General features: G+C 50.2%; 2 protein-coding genes across 2 annotated transcripts in view; one reads left to right on the top strand and one right to left on the bottom strand.

The window, feature by feature from the left end:
• Positions 1 to 10452, top strand: part of AP5Z1 (adaptor related protein complex 5 subunit zeta 1) — a 10656-nt gene extending 204 nt beyond the window's left edge. Inside the window, exons 2-16 of the mRNA XM_010164166.1 lie at positions 895 to 1081; positions 3256 to 3397; positions 4093 to 4205; positions 4729 to 4897; positions 5328 to 5468; positions 5846 to 5883; positions 5964 to 6126; positions 6366 to 6544; positions 7030 to 7172; positions 8008 to 8157; positions 8384 to 8495; positions 8890 to 8987; positions 9262 to 9394; positions 9575 to 9789; positions 10110 to 10452. Of these exons, the coding sequence (XP_010162468.1) occupies positions 992 to 1081; positions 3256 to 3397; positions 4093 to 4205; positions 4729 to 4897; positions 5328 to 5468; positions 5846 to 5883; positions 5964 to 6126; positions 6366 to 6544; positions 7030 to 7172; positions 8008 to 8157; positions 8384 to 8495; positions 8890 to 8987; positions 9262 to 9394; positions 9575 to 9789; positions 10110 to 10380 (2157 nt within the window). The 5' untranslated portion in view covers positions 895 to 991 and the 3' untranslated portion in view covers positions 10381 to 10452. The remainder of the gene's footprint in view (positions 1 to 894; positions 1082 to 3255; positions 3398 to 4092; positions 4206 to 4728; positions 4898 to 5327; positions 5469 to 5845; positions 5884 to 5963; positions 6127 to 6365; positions 6545 to 7029; positions 7173 to 8007; positions 8158 to 8383; positions 8496 to 8889; positions 8988 to 9261; positions 9395 to 9574; positions 9790 to 10109) is intronic.
• Positions 10453 to 13260: 2808 nt separating this feature from the next.
• Positions 13261 to 14323, bottom strand: part of RADIL (Rap associating with DIL domain) — a gene marked incomplete at its 5' end in the record, with an annotated part of 9534 nt that continues 8471 nt past the window's right edge. Inside the window, 2 exon segments of the mRNA XM_029084061.1 lie at positions 13261 to 13366; positions 13995 to 14134. Coding sequence (XP_028939894.1) covers positions 13261 to 13366; positions 13995 to 14134 — 246 coding nt within the window.

Here is a 14323-nt window from a genome sequence, read left to right on the forward strand (position 1 = left end):
AAAGGGGGGGGGGAGATTTAGTGCTTTGCAAAAACACCCTGTTTTGAAAACACTGAGTTTTCCTATCACACAACGTAAAGCCCCTCTTTGCCTTTTCCCCCCCCCATTGCTAAGCAGAAGGTGCCCACCTGCTTCTGCAGCGGGATCGTAACAAGGGTTTGTGTCACTGAGAGCTCTGTCAGGCTGCACTAAGGAACGAAATTCAGAAGTGGTGATGGTAAGATGGTATCAGTCAGGGTTACTGTCCAGGGAGATCATCCCAAGACCAAGAATATGCAAGAATCACAGAATCGTAGTGGTTGGAAAAGACCATTAAGATCACCAAGTCCAACCATAAACCCGACACTGCCAGTTCCACCTCTACACCATGCAACCATAAACCCGACGCTGCCAGTTCCACCTCTAAACCATGTCCCTGAGCACCTCCTCTACCCCTCTTTTAAATCCCACCAGGGAAGGTGACTCCACCACCTCCCTGGGCAGCCTGTTCCAATGCTTGACTGCCCTTTCGGTGAAGAATTTTTTTCCTAATATCCACTCTAAGTCTCCCTGGGTATAACTTAAGGCCATTTCCTCTCATTCTGTTGGTTGTTACCTGGGAGAAGAGACCCCCAGCTCTCCACACCCTCCTTTCAGGGAGTTGTAGAGAGTGAGAAGGTCTCCCCTCAGCCTCCTTTTCTCCAGGCTCAACAACTCCAGTTCCCCCAGTTGCTCCCCATCACACTTGTGCTCCAGACCCTTCCCCAGCTCCATTGCCCTTCTCTGGACACGCTCCAGCACTCCAATGTCCTTCCTGTAGTGAGGGGCCCAAAAATGAACACCATACTAGAGGTGTGAAATATATCTCTGAATCTTTTCTTGCCTTGCAGTGATGCTTTACTGTGACTCTTGCAGGCTAGATGGCAAGTTCGTGGAACTGTTGCAGACAGTGCTGTGTTCATCCAAATGCCCTGAGCAGATTCAGGTGTTATGTGCTGCCATCCTGAGAGAGATGTCACCTTGCAATGATCTGATCCTCTCCTGTGATGAAATTGAAGATACAAAGCTCTTGAGCTTGGTATCCTCCGTCCTTTTGGCTCAGGTAAATGACCAAGTCAGAAATCTTCCCTTGTCGGTATGGATTTGCTTTCTGATTGTTCCCTGTTTGCTAATCATATGGAGAATGAAAATCAGTTGAAAGTATCTAGGAAAAAAACAGAAGCATTTCCATATTTGTTTAAGGAACCTTATTGTTCTGCTTTGTGTAGGAAAAAATGGCAACTTTTTTGTGTTTAGTATTTGTTAACAAAGACTGCTTAAAATTGTGCTGTGTACAGACTGAGGGTCTCAAGTAGGCTTGTAACCAACTGGGAGCAGAAAGGAACTCTTCAGTGCTAGCTGCTATAATAGCCTTCATGTCAGGCTACTTGAACTTTTAGAGCAAAAAATCTGAGAGTGAATTTACTACTTTTTATGATACTGGCGTTCATGTTCAAGTGTAAAAAAAAATATACACAAAACCTATAAAATATGTAGGGCTTTAAATGTGGATGGTGCTTCAAAGATCTAGATTCTCCACGGAGAAGAAAACACGAGGACCTTCCTGTTCTGAGTGCTGCCTTCCCCTTTGGGGAATAAACTGGGAACCTTTTTTTTTTCCCCCTTCTACTTCTTCTTTTACTATTATTGTGTCTATTAAAGATAAAATATTTTTCTAGGCTTTTCTGAAACTTCTCATTCTGAGTTTCACCATGTGCTTAGAAATGCCTCCTACATTTCTGATTACTCCTTTGAGTCTTACTTAGTTAGAGGAAATGAAAACACAGAAACAGAAAACAGTGCTGTGTTACTTATGTGCTGCCTTATAAAGCACCTCTCTTCCATACCCAGCCTCGAGACTGTCCTGCGTTCTACAATGCAAAAACATACTCTGTACATTAATATTCTGTTAGATTACAACTAAAACTATGAAGAAATTTGCATAAACTTTTTGTATTATTACAACTTGTTATATTTTAGCTATTTCAGTATCACTTCTCAAACCTGGGGTGCAGCTGCCTGATTGATGAAAGCAGCCACACTTCAGCAGAGCCTTTAAAAACACCTTCTGCATCTTTTCATTTGTCACTGCTTTGGGTGAAAATCATCCTCCTTCTCTTTGCCCCACTTTCCCCTTGTCTCTGCAAAGCTAATGTTCTTTTTGTTAAGCTTTTGGTTTTCCAGAAAACACAGCTTCTGGTGTTGCATTAGGAGCTGGAAAGCTGCCATTAATTTTAGTTCAGTCTGGTTTTCTTCTGAGCAACAAGAGTTGTGTCAGCAACACATATAAACAGCCCCATCATTTGCAGTGAGCTGCAGCAATGTGTCTGCAGGAGGAGCGAGATTGTCTCTCCCACTTTCCTTCACTGCACAGATCCCCATCCCTGAACCTTCAGCTTCCTTCTCTGTATGTTGCTTTGGTTGATTTATTCACGTCTGTTCACAAGAGGAGCATAGAAAGCAGCTCCAGTCATGGATGAGGTTCCCATATGAAATTCCTCACTGGAAGCTCATCTGTCATTTCCTAATTGCTTCTAGTGATCTGGTACCAATCTGACTAGTAGATGGGGAGTGTTGGAGATTGGTGTTTGTTTGCTGCCTTCAGCAGCCAGCTGTCCCAGACTTGGAGCAGCAGACAAAATTTACTTTTTATTGGCATGATGACATCCATGGGGAAAGAAAATCTGTCAGAATTGTGGGTCCACCTATCACCTTTAACAAAGTCATCCTGGATAGAAGGGTTTGATAGGATCTCAGAGCCACAGCTATAACAGCCTCCAAAGAGAGGAAGCTGCTTTGTTTTTCACATTGTGAGGATATGGACTAATCAGAGAGTCCTGGAAAATGTTGCAGCAGTCCATTTTCTGCTCATAAATTTCTAATTTAACAATTGAGGTAGGAAACTGACCACATGGGGAGTAGTTAGTGCTGGTCCTCTCTGCTCTGAAATTGATAGACCATAGTGTTTAATTTGAAGACATCCATTGCAGTTGTTAATTTCCACTTCATGTGATGGTTGATCCACAAACCTGTTGCTCCATCAGAGTACTCTTCCCCTCCTGGGATCTGTGAATTCACATTGCAGAAGATCTCTGTAAAATGTGCTAAAATAGCCTGTGCTGTGCGTTGTTTTTATGTTTGACATTGGTATTGATGCCTGATGGAAGAGTTTGTATGGTATTGACCTCTAGCATTAGCAGATTATCTATCTACCTTCACCTCTGCTTTATTCTTAAGGGAAATAAGGCTGAAGTGTCTGCTGTGGGGCAGCGTGTTGTAAAAGTCCTTGAAAGAAGACTACCTGAGGGTCAGGGTGCTCAATACCTTCTTCCTGTCCTCTCAAATGTCATCAGTCTTTCACCAGAATCTCTAACTGAAGGTAAATATATAGGAAGGCCTGAGATTACCATCTGGCTGTGATCTGTATAGTGATTAGAAGGTTTTCTCAAGGCTTTGACTAGGAGTAGGAGTTGGAAACTGCTGTTAAAAGTGGGAGTTTTCTGTGAGGTTTGTGTATGTCATGCAGTGTGCAGGAGAAGCTTTGGGCCAGGGCATATGGGCTGGCCAAGCAGGCAGGATTACCTGCCTTAGCTTCTGGTGTTCTCTGTGAGGGATTTATGCCTTTGTCTGCAGAGCTGAAGCCAGCTGCTGCCTGAATAGATTTGACAATATTTTTACACCTTCTTCCTAATAGCAGCTGTGGATGGAGACAAAGGAACCAGTACCCCTTGGCTGATCTGGTACCAGAAGTCCTTGGCTCTAGAACTCACTCCCTGACTTTTTCTCTGAGGAAAGAGGCAAAGCAATAATAAGACTGATTCAGTGGCTATGAATTAGAAAAGGACACAGAGCTCTGAAATGAAATGATCATGAGTGATCTGGACTCTGAAGTGGTATGAGGAGGCGTATAGAGCATCCACCTTGGGGTGCCAGTTTCTTTACTGACTGCTGTATCAGCGAGACAGTGATCTAAGCTGGAGGAAAAGAACAGCAACCCAGGGGCAGCAGAGTTATGTTGCAGAAGCTGCTTCTCTGCCTGATCTAACAATGAGCCTGTGGCTTTTCCTTGTACAGAGCAGACCAATGTAGTCAGTAAGAAGATGGCTCACTGGCTGAGGTATGCGAGTGTTCAGCAAGGAGTCACTCGACCATCTGGAGGCTTCTTCTCCAGTCCCAGGACCAGACAGGTGAGTGCTGAGTTGCCATGACCATCTCACAGGGGCATTTGTTAGTCAGTTATCTGCTATTTCAGGTTCCCAAAATCAGCTTTTTTTTTTTAGGAAATGGTAACCTAGAAGGGCTGCTGTTCTCTGACACTTTTTGTGGGTTAAGTGGTCAAGACACAAAGGAAAGCAAAGTAGGGGGATTTATAGCTCCAAGATTTAGCAGTTCTGCTGTAGAGCCAGAGCTTTCTTTGATCCTTGAAGTAGTTTTGAGGGAAGAGTCTTTCAGTGACTGTGTACCTTGGAGTAAAAGCTGATTGCAGATGAGGCCTGTGTCAGAGAGAGGGGGAATGTTTGGAGCATTTCAGGTGGGGGAAAGATGGGATCCAACACAGTTGGCTTTTCTCTCACTGGATGACTGCCCCCCTGCAGGCCCCATCGTACAGAGAAACCAGGGCTACTTGTCTCTGTGAGTTCAGTGGAGGTTTCCTTGCCATCTCACTTAGCATTTCCCTGGGAATCTGACCTGCTGCATCTTTTCTCACAGCCTGATCTTGTCACAGAGGTGGATGGTGCCATTGCCACAGATTTCTTCACAGTGCTCTCAGTGGGTCAGTGCTACACACAGGACCAGTGGCTCAACGTGCAAGCCTTCTCCATGCTGCGAAATTGGCTGCTGTGCTACGGGGGCAAGGGGTTGAAGACACGTAGTTCAGGTATGAACCAAAGGCCAATGTGGGCTGCACTGCCATGAGGAGTGCAGATGATGAGGTGGCTGCACCAGCAACCCAGCAAGTGGCAGGGATATGGGCAAGAGTTCAGAGCTCTTGGACTAGGAGCAGGGAAACTTTGGGAGGGAACACCACAAAACCTCCTCACTGATCCTTACTGTGACCCTTCCACAAGGAATTATTTGTTCAGTGAGTCCACTGGTTTCAGGCAAAACCCCATGAATCCCTGAGAAAAAAGGCCTGGGTGGTGGGAGGCAGCATCTCCTTAGTGTTCCTGTAACACTCCCTTCTTCCCCAGCCTCCTTTTCTCCGCAGTGTACCTGGGGACAAACAGTTCCCTCACTGTTGCTGGGCAGATGTGTGGGTTACACTGCCCACAACATGAACTGATAACGTGGTAACCTTTATTCTGTAGATGACAAACCAAGAATGAACAGGTCTGTTATGTCCATAGTCTCAACTACATTCACATCTAGTCGCCTGCTTCCCCCAAAGGACCGTCTGCGGGAGAAAGCCTTCGAGTACTGCCAGCGGCTTATTGAGCAGAGCAACCGGCGTGAGTCTTGCCATGAACCCTCCTTGGAGCCCTCTTAGTAGTGTTCTTGAAAATGTTTCTGGTTCACTGCCTCTTTGGGCTGGGATCTCACTCCCTAGAATCCACAGTCAGGCTCTAGGCATGGGACTGGTAGCAGTTGCTGGTGCAAGTTATTGACCAGCATGAACTGGGGTGTTGGGAGATGTTTGGAGGCAATGGCCGTGTTCTGCCTCCTACCCTTGATTTGCAGGGAGGGCTGTGGAACTTGGTTCTCATTAACTTGGAATCAGGATCAGTATGTGTTCCAAACCATCCTGAAATCTGGGTTAGTGCTCAAACTGACAGCCTAATGTTCCTGTTTGGATTCAAAGTTTAACTTGGACTCCTTTCTCTGGCAGGACCCTTGAAGAAAGATGATGGAGACCTGCAGAAAGCTGTACGTACACAGAGGTGAGGGCTGAAGCTCTGGGAGTTGTGGCTTCCCCCACTCTAATCAGACCCTCTGCTCTCCTGCAGTGTCTCATTGAGGCAGTGACAATCATGGACATCATCTGCAAACAGGATTCCTCCTACGTGTACCGCGCAGTCTCCATCCTGAAAATCCTGCACGGCAGAATCTGTGGGGATGCCTCTTATGCCAGGGCACTGCTGCCCATTGCCCAGTTCTTCCTGAACCACGGTAAGTCATCAGCTCTCACCCCTTCCCCCGTGATCTAGTCTTGTGTACTCTCAGCACACCTCTTTTTCCTGAAAGTTTGGCTGTATTTTGGGATGGGTGGTCCCACTCCAGGACTCCCAGAAGCTGGGCTGTCCTGTGCTCTGTAGAAAAACATTACCCAGATTTAGCTTAGCCCCCAGAGCCTGTGTTGGCAGAGCTGCTGGGTGGGCTGTGCTCAGCTATGTGCTGTGTCCTCCCAGGCAAAATGGCAGCTGTGAACTCCGATGCGATCTACAAACACTTACTCACTGACATTCCGGCTCAGCTCTTCCACAACCCATCACTGGCCTTCGAATTTGTCCAGTTCTGCAAAGACAACAGCCAGCTCTTCACTGAGACCCCCAGCATATTCAGGGAGAGCTTCCCAAATCTCTTCAAGGTACAGCTTGCTGGAGCGGCACAGGAGAGAGCCTGCTACACGTTCCTTTCTGTTCCCCAGAACCTTTCGGTGCACCCTGGAGCCTTCTGTGTCCCTCCATGGCAGTGCTAGGGAGAGCGTGGCCAAGAAGGATGGGCAAGAAGGACTGTGATAAAAGCAAGTGTGTTGGAAGAGGGAAGAGGGTTCTGGTGTGATTAGCACTGCCTGTAGAGGAGGGTGCATTAGTATTACACAGTTAGGATACAGCACTTTGTTTCTTGAAAACTTCAATAAGTTGCAGATTGCCAGACACTGAAACAGCTGCCAGATGCTTCTGTTGAGCTTCCAGCAACCTCCCAGGTTTTAACCAAACCCTCAGATTTCTCTGGTTTTACTTTTCAGAAGTAACTTTCCCTTCCCCATCCCTTTTGGTCACAGTGTGAGAATTGTCTGGGTGTGTGGTGGAGTAGCAGGATAGTGTGGCGGTTTATACTTGTTCCTTGCAGTTCCTGGCGTGGAACAGCCCACCCCTTATCTCTGAGTTTGTGGACCTACTTCCATTTCTGCTGGATGCAGGCACAGCTGTTGAGATCTTCCATATGCTGCTCGACTTGCCCTGTTTAACTGCAGCTCTGGACATCCAGCTGAGGTAATGCTACCTTGCCTTCCTCTCACTTGCTAATCAGTGTCTTGACATTGACCATAACCTAGTACACGCTTCTCTGAGCCTCAGCTGCCCTCTGGCTGCTGCTATCACAGAGCGAGAGGCATCTGCTACAGTCAGGTTAACACAGAACTGCACAGATGTCAGCCCAGTTTTCCTGGTAATGTGCTGTGCGTGGGAAGAGAAGGTGACTGGCTCTTACACTTCAGTACTGGACTGTTTTCGGGGGGCTTAGGGAGCTGTTGTCATTCCCCTCTCCATATCCAGCTCCAAATTATTGCCACATACTGGAGTGTCTGCCATGAGCCACCATCTCAACACAGAGGTGTGGGCTACCTGGTCTTCCCTCCCTGCTCTTACCCCTTTTCTCCAGCTTTGTTTTCCTGGCAGCATACAGAAGTTCCTTCCTGAGGTTATTGGGAACTGTGAGTCTCCAGGAAGATGGGATAGGATGGGGACTGACTCTCACTGCTGTATCTCTGCTCTTCCTTGTCTTCCCTGACATTAGCAGCTCTTTTGGGAGTACTTAGAAAAGGGAGTTGTCCTAGACGCAAGATGTTGGTGGGCTTCAGTGATACAGAGCACCATTATCTCCTTTCCCAGGGGTGATACAGAAGCAAATCTGGAACTATTGCCTGAGCCCAGGAGATCTGAGCTCATCATTTCTGTCATGCTGGTTCTCTGGCTTCCAGAGGGCCTGGATTAGACCAACTTGCTGTCCCTGTTTCAGTGGAAAGGGAGTTATTCTGTTGTTCAGGACTCCAGCTCTGCTCTAGCCCATTCTCATAATGCAGCATGTTCTGTGTGTGCCTCCTGCTAGGTCAGCTGCTCTTCCTACCTCAGAGAAGGCTGCCTGCGACCCAGCTGTGAAGCCAGCCACCTGTCTGGAAGCCTTTCACCATCCCCTCTACAAGAACATGTTCCAGTATCTTCTCCGCAGCAAGTCTACTCCTGAGGATGCCCCAGAGAGGTAGGAGGATGCTGTAGGAGACTGTCACAAGGGTTTGGTTCAGTCACCCAGCTCTGGGAGGTAGCACTGGGATTGCTGGGACAGGCATAGCCTCTCTCAGCTGGGGTGAGGTGGATTTGATCTTCCTTGTGTTAGCTTTGCTCAGAGGCTTGTGGGGGGATAGGGAAGGGCAGCCAGGAGAGTAGCTGGGAACCAGCCTTCAACGTAACTTTTCTGTTGCCCACAGGCTTATTCCGCTTCGGCAGCTACTGGGATCACTGGCCAGCAGCCCAAGGGTCGTGCAATGCGCAGAGACTGTCCCTGTCTTACTGGAGCTCTTTTTCAGGGTGGTGGCAGAGGTAGGCCCTCTTGGGGAAGGGATCCTCTGCGGGGATCTCTTGTTACGTGAAGAGCAGTTGTAAAAGCATAATGTTAAGATGCTACAGCTTCAACAGAGGGGTGCATGAGGGGAGAGTGGGATGGTCTAATACTGGCATGAACCAGCACTGAGCTGCCTACTTCATCTGGAGAATAGAAAAGCTCCATGGTGCAGTGTCAGGCTTTACACTGTTCTCTAAGCCAGCTGTAAAGCAGGTGGGTGAAAGCAGAATGAATGCCTGATGTCTGCTTTGTGCACTGCTCCCCTCCTGCTAGATCAGGCTGTTTCTTTGCCAGCCATCTTACCTGGCTGGTTAGTTTGGGTTTTGGCTGCTGGAAGTCACTGGTGTTGCTGAAGCAAGGGCTGTTTCTCAGTTTGCAGATGGAGCACTGATAAACCAGCTGGTGGTGCTGCTGCTGCAGAGGAGCGACCAGCTCTACGAGATCCCAGCCTTTAAAGATGACGTGTACAGGTGAGATGGGACAAGAGGACCAGCTGAGCTCCCAGCCCTTCTGCTGGCTGCAGTCTGGCATCCCAGGGCAGCCCAGCAACCTTCTCAGTTGTGACCCAGTCCCTGCTGTGACACATCTTTGGAGGGTACAAAATGGGAACTGCACCTTCAGCCCTGCTGGGAACATCCTGAGTGTACAGACACCGTGCCAGTGGCTGGCTGCTGCCAGCACCTCCTTGCTTTGGTGATGACCACCTTGCCTGTGGTCTGAGCTCTGCCTGTGTCTCTCTTCCAGGGTGCTGAGCTCGCAGCTGGTGATGCTCTGCAAGCTGCACCCTGCACTCATCACGGAACTGTCTACAGAGATTCTGGAGTTCTCAGGAGCAGTCAGCAACATCCAGAACAAGGAAGCCATCTTCACCCATGTGGTAAGCACGATCCTGCCTGCTTCTGCCACAGGTTGCTCCAACTGTGGTGCGATCTGTTGGTCACCTTCCCTTTCCTCCTCTCCTCTGTCCTAGCATTAGCTAATCTGATTTGTCATTCCCCAAAAATTATTCAATCCCCTTTCCTTTTGCTTGCCCTGAGCACATCTGCCTTCACTTCAGGTCTGGGCTATTGGAGAGTACATGTCTGTGTCCTATGACAAGCGCTGCACTGTGGAGCAGATCAGCTGGTTCTTTGAGACTTTAGAGGCTGTGCTGTTTGAAATCACCCAGCTTCGACCACTGGCCAGCACCCCCAAATACCCACCTCATGCCATCTGTGTCCTTATGGCCACCTTGACCAAGCTGGCAACTCGCAGCCAGGACTTGATCCCCAGGTGAGGAGGGATGGCAGGGAAGGCAAAGGGCTGAAACGTACAGATCTCATAGGTCCAAACACAGGTGTTGGCTAGTGTTAAATAAGCTTGGCAACTGATGGAACCTGAAACTGAAACAGGACAGAGGATGCAAGCTGTGGAGGAGCAGAGTTTGGGGAAGTAGGACTCATCTGCTGACTCATGCTCTGTGCATCAGGAGAAGGGGGTGGGCAGCATCTGATGTTCACCTGCAACAGAATCTTTTGGAGTACACAGGCTTAAGTAGTGATGTTGCTGGGTGTAAGGGTCCTGCCAGCTGATGTCCATGTCCTCTTCTGCAGAGTGTCCATGTTCCTGTCCAAGATGAGGACGTTTGTGCAGAGCCCTGCTGTCACCTCTGTTTACTGTGAGGAGGACCTTGAGGAGATCCTCATCCGAGCAACCGAGCTCATGAACCTACTGAAAATGCCAAGTGTGGCTCAGTTTCTGTTCACGCTGCCTGGAAACGTGGCCAGCACACAGTTTCAGAGAGAGGTGAATGACACTCTCCCTTTTGCCCTCAGGATAGTCACCCGTCTCCTAGAGCCAGCTCCTGGCTCCATGCCAGGGTGAGGGCACGAGGTTTCAGACAGGCTCCAGCCTCTATTGGAACTCATCAGAAACTGCTGTTGCTCAAGGCTGAGTTCCTGGAACTGGAAATGAGGATCAAGTGATTGTGAATGAAACAGAAAACAGGAATCAGTAAAACTGAGGCTGCTCTTCTGGTCTGAGGCTGTATTTCTGTCTCCTAGTGCCTGTTGTTTTTCTACTTTCTAAACTTGTCTTATCTCTCCCTGGCCAGGATGGATTGAAAATCCCAGTGGATTTGTGTGACTGTGGCAGGAGGCTGCCAGCACACCATGCCCTTTGGAGAGGTGCTTCTTCCCTCCCCTCTTCTGACTTAATTCTCCCTCCCCTTGGCCCTTGCTACGCCCTGGTTATGTGTGTGCTTCTTCTATCACCTCTCTGCTTGCAGCAGATCAGCCAAGCAAAGGCCTGTGTGAGGTGGAGGAAGCAGAAGTGACTCTGTTAAGTCTGCTCTGAGCCCTCACTGATCTTCTGTCTTACCATCAGAGTGAAGATGTCAAGATTCAAAAGACAGCTACCAGACGGGAGCTTAGAGAGATTTATTGATCCAGTTTATTGTTGACACCGAGAGCATTTAACATACATCAGCCCCGTGTCAAACAGGCGCCATGCTGTGTTCTGTGTCTGCAGGAGACGTTTATACACATTCCAGCTGTACAGTATTAACAAATGGGGGAAGTAAGTACATCCCCCTGCTCCTCCTGGGAGAAGCAAGCCCTCATGCACGCTAGTAAATAGCCGGGTTTATTTACAGTCTGTTTCAATACCTGACTGCACTGTGAGAAACATCCAGTGCTGGGGCTGTTTCCCACCTCCAGGGGTGCCTGGAGAGTCAGTCTCAGTGGGGAGCAGAGGGATGCGTTGGTACCACTGGAAATTGCCAGGGTGCAGCCCCAATCCTGTCTAGTGCAAACCAAGCCTCCCCCAAGCCCTGGCTCAAGGGCAGAGGGGAAGTAAGGAACGCTTGCAGTTTGCCCAGGGGCTCTAGGCAGCCCATTTTCTGCCCTACAAACCTGCTGAGCTCGGTGGAGGATGACAGGCCAACACACCTACGTGATTCAAAGTGGAGTGAATCACCAGGAGCCCTGTGGGGCCCTGAGCCTGGTACAGCTGAGTCAGTGGCCGGAGGGACGCATTGTTCCCAGTCCCTGGTGAGGCAGCACCCCAGGCTGGTTGGTGGGAGCGTGGCCAAGCAGAGAAGCAAGGCACTAGTGTCTTGGTGAAGGTGCTTTGTCCATCTTGCCCTCCAAAAGGCAGGCCAGGCTGTGTTGAAATCAACAGTGGAGCGTTACCCCTGCATGGATTATTTTGACATCTCTCTCCTGCAAAGTGCAAGACTGAGCACGGAAACCAAAAATGAAGCAGTGAAGGATCAGGTTTAATTAAGGCCAACCCTGTTCAGCATCCATTTTTTAGCATCACACTCCTGGGAGCACTGTTGTGAGATGCCATGTGAATATCTGATTTGCTGCTACAGCCTTGACCGTGCTGGTGTAAGTGCAGGGTGTGATGTAGGGCTTTGTAGCAGGCTGTTTTAATAGGGTTCAGCTAAACTAGGTCTTGATATCTGTCTACATGTGGAAACCAGGTCGGGTTTATCCCGTTAATGTTGCTAAAAGCACAGGGAGGACTTGGCAGGCAGGAGGCCGGGCGTGCAGGGGACGGGCCAGCCGCACGATGGAGCTGCCACCTCAGCAGCCACCGTTGTGGTTGGCAGCAGATAGCAGAGCTGTTTGTGGGACATGCAAGACTGACCTTCCAAAGGAGCCTTTGCTGCCCATTGTCACCTGTCAGTATATCAGCAACACACACTGCTGAGATGCTCTGAGCTGGGCAGGAACAGGGTGGCCTTTCAATGGCCTGGCAAAGCTGGAGGGAGAGGAGCAGAACATGGTGCCAAGATGTTTGTCTGCCTGGGCTAGTGTCAGCCACTGCTCTGGTCTGGCACCACACGCTGCTGGGCTCGCTCAGGTCCCGGGTGGCACAAACCCACCGTTCCCAGGTCACAGGGACAGGCACAGAAGCACTAACCCAGCTGCAGCAACAGCTCCTGCATGGAGAAATTGTCCACTTGTGAATGCCCAATGCTGCTGAGTCAGTCCTGGGGGTCTTCTGCCAGGATCGAGGTGCCAGAGTCGGACAATAAATCTGCTGCACGAGTCCTTTTCTTCAAGGGGTTCCCTCCAGGACTCACAGGGAACTGCTGGTGGTGTCAGCCCTTTGCTGTAGCTGCTTCCCATCCCAAAGCAGGGCTGGGGACAGCATGATTGTGACCCAGCAGCAGAAAGGCACCTGACTTAGGCTATGGCACCGGGGAACTTAACTCCTAGCAACACATCCTGCTTTGGATTCTGCTCCTGGGTGCTTGTGCTGCCTTTACCAGCCCTAGAGCTGGGCACTTTTTTCCAGGTAGCCGCTGCCACAGCAAAGCCCAAGCCTGTCCCACATGCTAATCTTTAAATCCCAAAGGTGTTTCAAACCTTCTGCCTGCCAGTGTGAAAGACCACAGCAGGCTGCCAGCCTAGAGGGATGGAGGAACCTGCCTACAGTCCCCGTGGGGGGAGCACCCCCTTCCTGCCCCCTGCCAGAGGGGACAGAGAAACAGGAAAGCTCCTGAGAAGGACAGCACAGGGTATAAGGCAAGGCTGGGCAATGGATCAGGAATGATGCTCCCAGCCAGTGCAGTGGGAGCAGCGTGCACCACCCTTGCACGTCCTTTCATCTGCTGCAGCAAGGTGTTGAAGAGCAAACTGAGGGTAGTTGTGGAGTCCTGGTCCTCCCTCTTGCACTCCAGGCTCCTCGAGGTCAGCCTCACCCAGAGCTGCACCCACAAGATGCTGCAGAAGGCCCCTTGTACCACAAGGACTAGGAGCAAGATGAGTTGGAACTGATTTTTTTGGCTATTTCCATGTCTGACTTGGCAACCAGAAACCGCAGCTTCTTCCCTCCAGAGCGGATGAGATCCACTGCACTGCAGAGAGTGACAACAGGGAGAGAGAGAGGTGAATTCTGGCTCCTTGCAGGCTGGCAGCCCCTCATGGACATTTGCAAAACACCTGCACCCTCTGCTCCGTGCCAGTTACGAGCAGGGTCTGTTTCTCCTCTGCAGGTAGCGTTACAGAGAGCCTGGCTTCCACACAAGTGCTGCCAGGATGAGGGCAAACAAGCCCTGAGCTGCTCAGCCCCATGGGCACCTGGGCTCTGCCTCGGACAGGCAGGCAGGGTGCCAGCTGCCCCATCCTGCTGCCTCTGAGAGGAAGCCTGGGGTGGGATGGGCAGGAGCAGGTCTGCATTGCTGAGACCTACCTCATGGAGCTCTCATTTGTTTCTTGAACATGCTCTCCAGCTTTTGCCTCCTCATCTCTCATCCAAACCCTCCACCCAGCTGCCTTCCCCCCTTTCCAGTGTCCTGCACAGGTTGCTCCTCTCTCTGCAGCTTGCTCACACCTCTGTGTTGGTGAGTGGTACCATAAGTAGCACCAGGCACTCAGAGACCCTGCGCAGCTCTTTTTACTGCAAAACAGCTGAAAACCTGGACTGGAGCAGTAACTCCCACAGTGCTGATACCAGACCAGGCTTTCCAGTGAGGTGTGACTCACCTTTGGTAATCTGCCCCGATGAGACTGGTGCCATTGACAGCCAGGATGCGGTCCCCGATGGAGAGCCTGCCGTCGGTGGCCGCGGGGCTGTCCTCGATCAGGGTGCGGATGTAGATCCCCGGGGAGCAGAGAGGTGTGTGCTGTTGGCAGGGAAAGGCAGTGAGTGACCAGCCAGGGCAGAGGGGACACAAAAAGTTTGTGGTCCCAAAGGGTTGAGCCCCCCAGGTGGGGTGACCGTCCCCCGTGGCTCAAAGCCAAACGAGTGCCTGATGCCAGGGGGACCCTGGAACTTGATGGCTGGGGGCTGGGGACAGTGTCACTAACAGTAC

This window comes from Antrostomus carolinensis, unplaced genomic scaffold (assembly GCF_000700745.2).
Source record: "Antrostomus carolinensis isolate BGI_N321 unplaced genomic scaffold, ASM70074v2 scaffold29203, whole genome shotgun sequence".
NCBI lineage: Eukaryota > Metazoa > Chordata > Aves > Caprimulgiformes > Caprimulgidae > Antrostomus > Antrostomus carolinensis.